Source organism: Nicotiana tomentosiformis, chromosome 9 (assembly GCF_000390325.3).
Source record: "Nicotiana tomentosiformis chromosome 9, ASM39032v3, whole genome shotgun sequence".
Taxonomy (NCBI): Eukaryota; Viridiplantae; Streptophyta; class Magnoliopsida; order Solanales; family Solanaceae; genus Nicotiana; species Nicotiana tomentosiformis.
The window spans coordinates 71,007,679-71,019,679 of record NC_090820.1 but is presented as its reverse complement, the minus strand read 5'-3'; the positions used below and the strand labels follow the sequence as shown (position 1 = coordinate 71,019,679).

Here is a 12,001-nt window from a genome sequence, read left to right as displayed (position 1 = left end):
GCCGCGAAAGACCAATCGCGGACCGCATAAAAATGAATGCGACTGCGAAGGAAAATGATAGAGTCTCTGAAGTTCAAACGCGCGGCCACTTTGGGTGCGACCGCGAAAGACCAATCGCGGACCGCACAAAAATGACCGCGACCGCAAATTCTAAACAACCATCAGTGCCCTGAAGCTAGGGTATCGCGGACCGTGTAATTTTGGACACGACCGCATACCCTATTGGGAACTGCGGAAAAATGACCGCGACAGCAAAATTCAAAATAAATCGGCACTGATGAACACTTAAAACTAAGGTTTTCACTAATTACCCAACAATTGTAGCAATTAAACATGCAAAGTTACTAACCCCCAACCCCCATTATGCATACAAACACTACCCATATGTGTTAATAAAAAATTAAGGATTTATTTGACATTTTGGCATGATTCTAACCTTATCAAAAAAGAAAAATTAAAACAAAGAGAAAAGAAAAGAAAAAGATAAAATCAAATTATTGAAATGAACATACCAGTTATAAAATGTGGTAGAAAATCGACAATTGATGAGAATAGGATGAGTTTGAAACCAAGTAAGGATGCATAGTGCCTTGGTGAGTTTGAGAGGTTAGGGTTCGTAAAGTGTGAAAAGTTTTAAGAACTCTTATTTATACTCAGAACCCAGTGACCCCACCGCCTTACCTGAGTGCGGCCGCAGAATTTTGTCGCGGTCCGCACTCTTTACCTTTTTGTAGATCTCCCTCAAATGCACGGGCGTGGTCCGCGAAAAATTGGCCGCGGCAGCACAATTTGTGCGGACCGCAAAAATTTAAATGCGGCCACGAACTCTGAAGGAATTTTGACAGGCCAACTTTAGAGAGTTGGTATTTTGCTCAATCCAGCTACGCGACCGCGCGCAGAATTGTGCGGCCGCGAAGTGCTCATGCAGTCCGCAAAATTTTGAGCGCGGTCCGCGAAAGTTCACAATTTTGCCAAATGTTTTCCTTGTCAATTTCCTGCACTGCACAACCAATTCCTACATACACTTCACAACCAGTTAGTCCAAAATAATGTCTAATCTACGAAGAAAATCAAAAGAAAGGAAAACACATTGGTTGCCTCCCAAGAAGCGCCTGATTTAACGTCATGGCACGACGCATGTTACCATCATCATTTGAAATAGATCAATGTCATAACGTGGCTATCATCAATCTTGCCAAGGTAGTGCTTCACTCGGTGCCCATTGACTCTAAAGATCTCACCATTCTTGTTTTTCAAATATAGATCACCGAAAGGAGTCACATGTACCACTTCGAAAGGACCTCCACTTCAACTTGAGCTTTCCCGGAATCATCCGTAACCAAGAGTGGAATAGAAGAACCAAGTCACTTTCCTTGAATTCTTTGTTCCAAATATACTTATCATGTAAGTATTTCATCTTGTCCTTATACAAGGACGAGCTGGAATAAGCATGGAACCGGAACTCATCAAGTTCATTTAGGTTCTCTACGCGGAGATTGGCAGCCATATCCCATTCAAGGTTCAATTTCTTCAGCGCCCACATGGCCTTGTGCTCTAATTCAACCGAAAGATGACATACTTTCCCAAATACCAACCGGTACGGAGGCATACCAATTTGAGTCTTGTAAGTTGTTCTATAGACCCATAAAGCATCGTCAAGTTTCCTTGACCAATCTGTCTGGTTTGCATTGACAGTCTTGGATAGAATGCTCTTGATCTCCCTGTTGGAGACTTCAACCTGTCTACTTGCCTGGGGATGATAAAGGGTTGACACCTTATGATATACACCATACTTGTTAAGTAAAGTGTCAAAGGATTTGTTGCAAAAATGAGAACCCCCATCACTAATGATAGCCCTTGGGGTGCCGAACCTTGTGAAGATATTTTTCTTTAAGAAAGCCACCACACTCCGTGCCTCATTGTTGGGCAAAGCCACAGCTTCAACCCATTTGTAAACATAATCCACAGCAACAAAAATATAAGTGTTCCCACATGAACTCACAAATGGTCCCATAAAGTAGATGCCCCACATGTCAAAAAATATCAATCTCAAGGATGGTGGTGAGAGGCATTTCATTCTTCTTGAAATTTTCACCGGCTCTTTGGCACTCATCATAACGCCTAACGAGCTCGCTAGCGTCTTTGTGCAAGGTAGGCCAATATAATCCACATCTTAGGACTTTTGTAGCAGTTCTCGCCCCACCATGGTGACCACTATAGGGCGAGGAATGGCAAGCTTCAAGAATACTCAATTGCTCTTCTTCCGGAACACATCTCCGGACAACACCATCATTGTAAATTTTGAAAAGATATGGCTCGTCCCAATAATAATCCAAGCAATCTCGTTTGAGCTTTTTCCTTTGGTTAGAAGAGAGCTCATTCGGGACAATACCGGTCACAAGAAAGTTAGCCACATCGGTGAACCAAGGTATCCCAGTCAAAGACAAAGAGAGGAGTTGTTCATCCGAAAATGAATCATTAATCTTGAGGTCATCATAGGGCCTCCCCTCCTCTTCCAAGCGGGACAAGTGGTACGCCACTTGATTCTCACTCCCTTTTCGATTTATGATTTCAAGGTAAAACTCTTGTAGAAGAAGAACTTATCTCATCAACCTAGCCTTAGAGTCCTTTTTACTCATCAAATAACGAAGTACCGCGTGATCGGTATGCACAATCACTTTGGTACCCATGAGGTACGGGCGGGACTTTTCCATGGCGAAAAAAATGGCTAATAGCTGTTTCTCGGTCACCATATAGTTGACTTTGGCATCTTCATTGTTTTGCTTGCATAATAGACCTGATAAAATATCTTGTTGTTTTTTTGCCCCAATACCGCTACTACCGCAACGTCGCTAGCATCGCACATGAGCTGAAATGGTAAGCTCCAATTGGGTGCGATAATGATGGGAGTGGTAGTCAACCTATACTTGAGTAGCTCAAAAGCTTTCATGCAATCATCATTGAACACAAACTTGGCATCTTTTTCCAACAACTTACACAAGGGGTTCACCACTTTTGAGAAATCCTTGATGAACTTATGGTAAAACCCCGCGTGACCAAGAAAGCTCCTCACTCCCTTGACGGAAGTCGAAGGAGGGAGTTGTGATATCACTTCAATTTTTGCTTTGTCCACTTCAATATCGTTCTTGGAGATCTTATGGCCGAGGACAATGCCCTCCTCGACTATAAAATGGCACTTCTCCCAATTAAGCACTAAGTTGGAATCTCCCACAACACTGAAATCATCCATGAACACCTCGAGGAAATCCTCCACCATATCCGTAAATATTTCCATCATACACCGCTGAAAATTAGCCGGTGCATTACACAAACCAAACGGCATCCTTAAGAATGCAAATGTGTTATACGGACAAGTGAAGGTGGTTTTCTCTTGGTCTTCAGGTGCAATGAGAATCTGGTTATATCCAGAATACCCATCCAAAAAGCAATAATAAGCACGTCCGGCAAGTCTATCCAACATTTGGTCAAGAAATGGCAATGGAAAATGGTCTTTCCGGGTCACTTTGTTCAGCTTCCTATAATCCATGCATACCCTCCAACCGGTGACAGTTCTTGTGGGGATCAATTCATTTCTATCATTTGTGATAACAGTCATGCCCCTTCTTTGGGACACATTGTACCGGTGAAGTCCATGAGCTATCATAAATGGGGTACACAACCCCTGCATCTAGCCACTTGATGATCTCTTTCTTGACTACCTCTTGCATGTCCTCGTTCAACCTCCTTTGATGTTCCATGGAGGGTTTGGCATCTTCCTCCAATATGATTTTGTGCATGCAAAAGGCGGGGCTTATACCCTGAATATCTGCCAATGTCCAACATATTGCCTTCTTCTTTCTTTGAAGCACCGCAAGGGTGGAATCTACCTGCACGTTAGTTAAGCACGAAGAGAGAATAACAGGTAATGTGGAACAAGGGCCTAAGACCTTCATACCTGAGGTGTGAAGGCAAGGGCTTCAACTCCAATGTGGTTGGCTCCTCGATTGAGGGCTTTATTGATGAAGTCTTCCGGTTCTCAAGGTCCAAGGAAAGTTTTCGGGGTCCATATGTGTAGGATCCTATTCCTTGCAAAGTATTTGCACATAAGCCTTCCTTCTCATCCTCATCATGATTCAACAACATAGCTTCCAAAGGGTCTTTCACATTAATTATAGCACTTGTGTCATCAACAATCACCTCAGTCACAAGATCCACAAACGAACATACTTCGTTGCTATTAGGCTGCCTTATTGACTTGCACACGTGGAACACAATATTTTCATCGCCCACCCGGAAGGTGATCTCCCCAGATTCCACATCAACTAAGGCCTTCCCTGTAGCTAGGAAAGGTCTCCACAATATGATTGGCACCTCATAGTCAACCTCACAGTCGAGTATCACAAAATCTGCGTGAAGTATGAACTTGTCGACCCGAACTAGCACATCATCAATTATCCCCAATGGCCTCTTCATTGTTCGGTCCGCCATTTGCAACCTCATGGAAGTAGGTCATGGTTGCCCAATCCCCAATGTCTTGAACACAGATTATGGCATCAAATTAATGCTCGCTCCCAAATCACACAAGGCTTTGGCAAAATCGGCACTACCAATAGTGCATGGAATTGTAAAGGCACCAGGATCTTCTAGCTTTGGAGCCATGGAATGCATAATGGCACTCACTTGATATGTCATTTTGATCGTCTCACAATTCATTAACCTCTTCTTTGTTACCAAGTCATTCATGAACTTGGCATATCCCGGCATTTGTTCTAGAGCTTCGACCAAAGGCATATTTATGGATAAACTTTTCATCATATCAATGAATTTCTTGAATTGGTTCTCGTTGTTTTTCTTTGCGAGCCTTTGAGGATATGGTGGAGGAGGCCTTGGCAAAGGAGCCTTGGAAAAGGAGCACTACCGGGTCCGGTATGTCTATCACGTGTTCCCTAGACGGGTTCACATCATCTTGTGTTTCCTCCACGTTTTCATCAATGTCTATCCTCACTTTCTCATTCACATTCTCATCATTTCTTGGCTCATCCTCTTCTTGCACAACCACATCATCATTCATGATCTTTTTAGGATTGGAGGTACTAGCAACTCCACCTCTACCACTTCTTGTAATCACCGCCATAGCATGGCCCGTATTGTTTCCACCCTTCGGGTTTACTACCGTATCACTTGGTAGTGCCCCCTTAGGGCGTGTATTCAAGGCTTGAGAAATTTGACCCATTTGGACTTCCAAGTTGCGGATAGAAGTGTTGTGGGAGGCTATTTGGGCATCGGAGTCGGCGTTTCTTTCCATCATCTACTTGAACATACTTTCTATCCGTCCTATCTCATTGTTGGAAGATCTTTGCCCTTGTGACGGATATGGAGGCAGGTTGTTGGGTTGTTGATACATCGGGGGCCTTTGAAAGCCCGACCCCCGGTTCCCTTGATTATTGTTGTTCCAACCCCCTTGGTTTCCATTGCCTCCCCAATTACTATTATTGTTGCCACCCCAATTGCCTTTGTTATTTCCTTGATTCCCCCAATTGTTCGAATTGTTGTTGTTGCCATTATTCCAATTCCCTTGGCCTTGTTTGCCCCAATTTTGATTGTTTCCATGTGATCTCCACTGTTGTTGATTTGGAGCATTGCTCCGTTGACCTTGGTAATTATTCACATATTGAGCCTCTTCACTTTGATCGTCATAAGAGTCATCTTGGTTGTACCCACTATCACTTTGCTCAAATTGATCCTGATTGTGTTGAACTTGTTGGCCTCTTTGTCTTCTCTTGTTAACCATTACATTCACTCCTTCCATGGTATTTACTTGCTTTAGCCCCTGAACCTGCTGAAGTTGTGCCTTGGCTAACTGATTCATGGTAGTTGTCAACTCTGCTATGGCTTGTCCGTGATCATGAAGTTCCTTGTGAAGGTGGATACATTAGGGTCACCCTGAGAACGTTGGCCCGACTTTGCCAAGCCGAAGATGTGTCTGCCATCTCATCTAATATTTCACAAGCTTCTGAATATGGCGTGTTCATGAAGTTAACCCCTGCGAGCTGATTCACCACACACTGGTTAGTTGTGTTGATACCCCTATAAAAGGTTTGCTGGATCATTGCTTCAGTCATATCGTTGTTGGGGAATTCTTTGACCATTGTCTGGTACCGTTCCCAAATCTCATGTAACGGTTCATTTGGCTCTTGTTTAAAAGCAAGGATTTCATCTGTCAATGTTGCCATATGTCCCGGAGAAAAGAACTTTGCTATGAACTTCTCGGTCAACTCATCCCAAGTGGTGATGGAATGGTTGGGTAGCCTCTCAAGCCAATCCAAATCCTTCCCTCTAAGTGAGAAAGGGAAAAGCCTTAACCTCAAAGCGTCCTCAGATACATTTGTCTGCTTGCTCCCCCAACAAGTGTCTACAAAACCTTTGAGATGCTTATATGCGTTCTGATGTGGAGCTCCGGTGAAGAAACCCCTTTGTTCCAATAGAGTAAGCATGACATTGGTTATTTGAAAATAGCCCGCCCGAATCCGGGGCGGGACAATTGCACTTGAGTAGCCTTTATTGGGCAACACCCGGTGTGCTGCCCTTGGAGGAGGTGGGAGAGGGTTTGGAACGTTGTCATTAGGTGGGCGGCCTCTTCTTTGGGCTAGAGGTTCAAGATGAACCTCATCCACTTCATTTTCATCTACCTCCTTCCCCCGAGGAATATGTCTGAGGGCCTCGTTAAGATCCATTTGGTACCTAAAAGCAATTGACACACAAAAATTAGAAAAACGGAAGGAAATAAGAACAAAACACACAAATAGTTAGATATATAGCTAAGACCGTCTAACTTCCCCGGCAACGGCACCAAAAATTGATCAGATCCAAGCCTCCACTACTATTGAGTAGTGAGAATGGTCGATGTAGTTTTACCCAACAAGGTCGGGATCGAATCCACAGGGAGTTAATTGATTTGGAATTAGGTTTATATCTAAGTCTAGATGCGTGTTTTGTTCCTAATTACGCTTCCACACATTTTGGTTTTGATTCTACTTCTAATTCTATTCTATTGTATGCAATGATTAAAGCTAAGTACAATATTTTTTATGTTGGTTTTCAAGTGTTTAAAAGGACTAGGGTAGTGACTACCGCCTAGGTGGTTATCTAACGGGTCGCAAGAATCTAGGCCAGGCTTGATTAATTTGGGGTCGTAATATAGCTATCACACCCAAGTACTCACTCTATATCTCTTGATAGTTTGAGTGATTTTGCCCAATTTGGATTTCTCAAGTCCAAATAGGTATTCATGCAAGTCACGTGATATTAGCTCAAGTTGGGTATTACTATCTCTAGATTTAACCCTTTAATTGGGGCTATCAATTTCTTGAGTTCACCCCAATTCCTTGTTAGCCTAGTTTTCCTAGACTCGGTCCCTTTTTCTCAAGAAGAGTCCAAATGGGTATTCCTGCAAGTCATGTTTGCAACCACTAATTCTACAATTCTAGTAAGAACTAGGCTAAATATTACTAACTCATAAACATTCAAGCCCTAAAATTCAATACCCATTAAATACCCACATTAGGGTTGGGTCACAACCCTAGCTATGGGTCTACTCATAGAAATAGCAGAAATCAAACATGAAAAGAAGATAAAATTCATAATACTAGATTAAAAGATGAAAATCTAATGTTATAAGGTGAATCTAATACAAAATTGCCCAAAAAGGGAAGTTCCAGCAATCTCACGTGCTCAGTAAATATACAACTTAACCTAAAAATAACAAAAAGTTCTATTTATACTAAGCTGAAATTTATGGACAAAAATACCCTTGCGAAGGTTACGCGGCCACGTAATTCTGACCACGGCTGGACTCTTGCTTTGGCGGTCGCGTAATTCTGATTGCGGTCCGCATTCTTCACTTCTAGATCTGGGTTGAGCATGGTTTCGCGGACCGCGTAATTTCCATCGCGGCCGCATAGGAGACTTCCGCAACCGCATAATCTTGACGTAGACCGCACTTCTTGTTTTTGCTTATAATGTAAGCTCTCTGAACCTCAGCAATCGCGGTCCGCGTAATTCCAATCACGGCCGCACAAGGTACTTTCGCGGCCGCACCTTTCTGACGCGTTCCGCGTTTAGGTTTTAGCCCAAACATCCATCTCTCTGAATCTTCCTTTCGCGGACCGTGAAATAGTGCTCGCGACCGTGTTGTAGCTTTCGCGGCCGCACAATATTTGTGCGGTCCACATTTCACATCTTTTGGCCCAGTCTTGGTTTTTATTCAAGTTTTGACTCCTTTATGAGTTGATTATGACTCCTTTGGCTCATTTTGAATAATCCTTGCAAGTAAGCATATTACATTAGTTTTCGGAAATACCTTTACGCATTTTTGGCCCTAAACACAAGTAAAAGAGAGCAAATAATAGGTTAAAATCCCTACTTATCATAGGGCTGGTGCAGTAACATGCGTCTCAGGTGCCTACCCTCCAACTGGAGCTACTGGTGGCTCCTTTGTGGTAGCTCGTGCGGGTGCTATGGCTGCACCACGTGGACGTCCTCGACCTCTATCCCGGCCACGGCCTCTCGAGGCTCTAGCAGGGGGCACGGGTATCTGTTCATCCGATCCAGCTGTATGTGACAGAAGTTTAGAGTCCGAAGTCAAAATCTCGCACGATAAGGAATCAAAGAAAGTGAAACTTTTCCTAATAGTTCCATAGCCTCCCGAAGATAAGTACAGACATCTCCGTACCGATCCGCAAGACTCTACTAAACCTGCTTGTGACTCATAACACCTATGAACCTAGAGCTCTGACACCAACTTGTCACGACCCCAATTTCTCTTCGTATGATGTCATGATGACACCTAGTCTCTAGGACTAGGTAAGCCTAACAATTTGTAGAATAACTGAATATAAAACTGAACTCAAATCTCAACACATGATATATAAATAGAATCTGCGATTCAAATAATTACAACTCCCAAAATCCTGTAGAAACAAGTCACGAGCTTCTAAGAGCAAATACTAGGTGTCTCTAAACATCAGAGTCTAAAGAAAATAAGGAAAAATAACATAGTAAGGATAGAGGGGGACTCTGAGGTCTGCGAACACTGGCAGATGTACCTTGAAGTCTCCACGTGCGATCCAACTCACTGGTAACTGGTCTGGTGGGAAGAACCCGGATTTGCACAAAAAGATGTGTAGAAGTGTAGTATGAGTACACCACAACGGTACCCAGTAAGTGCCAATTATAACCTCGGTAGAATAGTGACGAGGTCAGGTCAGGACCCTAATGGTTTAAAAGAAAAGTAAGGCAGAAGATATAATAATATTTTGAAATGACTGAGAATTTAAACAATAAGAAGTTTCAGAAAAATATCAGCATAGTAAATAGAAGTAAACAATAGGGGCACTCCCGAGGTACCGCCTCATAGTCCCAAATGTAAATATGTACGACAAGGGAGGGAGGGATCTCCCGAGTAACCGCCTCGTAGTCCCAAAGTAAATATGCAGTACATGGGGATCTCCTGAGTAAACGCCTCGTAGTCCCAAAGTAAATATGCACTACAGGGGATCTCCTGAGTAAATGCCTCGTAGTCCCAAAGTAAATATGCAGTATAGTGGGATCTCCTGAGGAACCGCCTCGAAATCCCAAAGTAAATATGCAGTACATGGGGATCTCCCGAGGAAACGCCTTGTAGTCCCAAAGTAAATATGCAGTACAGGCATATCTCCCAAGGAACCACCTCGTAGTCCCAAAGTAAATATGCAGCAGATAATCGAAAGATCAATGAATTTATGGCAAGAAAACTTACGGTTAAAGTTTTAATTTAAATCAAGGGAAGTAGGTAATTCAACTAAGCATGTTGCACAAATTTCCAAGTAAAGGTTAAGGCACATAGACATGCGATACTAGGCTAAACATGATCACTACATATGTTAAGTAACGCAATTAAGGAATTTAAAAGAAGACAACTCGGCAAGAACAAAAATTTCCACAATTAGCCCATGTATGCACTCGTCACCTCGCATACACGGCACTCACATATCACAAAGTGTTACGACAGTACCAAATCCTAAGGGGATTTCCTCCACACAAAGTTAGACAAGTCACTTACCTCAAATCTCGCTCAATCAATCGATAAGGATGCCTTTCCCTCGATTTTTTGACTCTGAATGGCTCAAATTTAGCCAAAAGCAATGAATACAACTACGAGAAACTAATTTAAATAATAAATCTACGACATTAGCAAAGAATCAAAAATTCAGCCCAAAAAGTCGACCCGGGCCCACGTCTCGTAATCAGGTAAAAGTCCTAAAATACGAACACCCACTCGACCACGAGTTCACTCATACCAAAATTACCAAAATCCGACACAAAATCGCCACTCAATTCCTCAAATCAAACTCTCCAAATCCCTAACCTCAAACTCCCAATTTCTACCTTAAATACATACTAACTAGGTGGGAGAATCAACGGGGAAACAAGATTATTAATCAAAAAATAAATACGAGGAACTTACCTCAAGAAACCCCTCGAAAATGCTCTTAAAATTCGTAAGACCCGAGCTCAAAATGTTTAAAATGAAGAATGAAATAAACCCTCGGAATTGCCCCTTTTCTGCCCAGCGAAATCGCTTCTGCGAGTCTACAGCCGCATTTGTGGCTCCGCACCTGTGAATTTCCTTCGCAGGTGTGGTTCTAACTTAGTCCAGGTACGTCCGCTTCTGCGGACCTAAATCCGCATCTGTGCTTCCGCTTCTGCGGCCAAGGAGCGCTTCTGCACACCCGCTCCTGTGGACCAAGTCAGCTTCTGCGACCAACAGGCCTCCCTTCCGCTTATGCGCTCATTCCTCTACAGAAGCGACTCCGCCCCTGCGGTTTTCACGTCGCATCTGCGAACACTGGCCATTTCCCCCCATCCCCGCATCTGCGACTCCAAGCTCGCATATGCGAGACCGCGCCTGCGGCCAAACCCACCGCAGGTGCGATGACACAAGAACTAGCCCAACACCAGAAATCTTCTAAGTCCAAAAATGATCCGTTAACCATCGGGAATCCACCCGAGACCTCCGGGACCTCAACCAAACTTACCAACAAGTCCTAAAATATCATACGAACTTAGTCGAGCCTTTAAATCACATCAAACAACGGTTAAAATATGAATTACACATCGATTCAAGCCTAATGAACTTTAAAACTTCAAACTTCTACATCTGACGCCGAAACCTATCAAATCAAGTCTGATTGACCTCAAATTTTGCACACAAGTCATAATTGACATTACGGACCTACTCCAACTTTTCGAAATCGAGATCCGACCCCGATATCAAAAAGTCCACTACCGGTCAACTTCCCAAAAATCACCCAATTTTTCAACTTTCGCCAATTAACGCTAAAATGACCTACGGACCTGCAATTCCACATCCGAACATGCTCCTAAGACCAAAATCACCCTACGGAACTACTGGGACTGTCAGAACTCCATTCTGGAGTCCTCTTCACACAATTCAACCTACGACCGATTCCTAGAACTTAAACTTCCATTTTAGGGACTATGTATCCCATTTCACTCTGAAACTGAAAACAAATCCTACCGGCAAGTTATATAACCACAAAATGAAGTAGAGGAAGCAATAATTAGGTGTTCGGGGCTAATTCTTTCAAAACGACCGGCCGGGTCGTTACGGAAATCGTACATGGTTTTTAAGACAGCATGCTTCGCTTGTTCTTATTTATTCATGAATTTTTACCCTTCCTCTGATCTGCACATCTAAGCATAAGACCATAGAATGTTATCAGAAGACCTGATATGAGTTTCACTTTTGGCTGTTTATTATGTAGTGTTCCTCAAGCTCTTATCTTATTTGGTAATTGTCATTGAGTTGGTTATACTATAGTTATTTCGGTCACCTCGGGATGCTGGAGTTGGCTAACGTTTGGCACAGTGGCCGCTGTAATCTCTAACAAAGTGATTTTATGGAAACAAAGAAATCTTAGTACTACTGTTTTTGTTAGAA

At 43.0% G+C, this 12,001-nt stretch overlaps 1 protein-coding gene across 1 annotated transcript; it reads right to left on the bottom strand.

The window, feature by feature from the left end:
• Nucleotides 1-1,264: 1,264 nt before the first annotated feature.
• On the bottom strand, nt 1,265-2,014 carry LOC138898952 (uncharacterized). Its single transcript, XM_070185062.1, has 2 exons — nt 1,904-2,014; nt 1,265-1,774 (listed from the first exon to the last, which is right to left on the bottom strand). Exons 1-2 carry the CDS (start codon nt 2,012-2,014, stop codon nt 1,265-1,267), a joined length of 621 nt encoding a protein of 206 aa, XP_070041163.1.
• Between the last annotated feature and the right edge of the window lie 9,987 nt (nt 2,015-12,001).

What these genes read in the sequence shown, in the direction of transcription:
- LOC138898952 (XM_070185062.1), bottom strand. Translation starts at nt 2,014, where the DNA reads ATGGGACCATTTGTGAGTTCATGTGGGAACACTTATATTTTTGTTGCT. An exon ending in ACAATGAGGCACGGAGTGTG is followed by an intron (nt 1,775 to 1,903) that starts GTGGCTTTCTTA and finishes GTATATCATAAG; the next exon opens with GTGTCAACCCTTTATCATCC.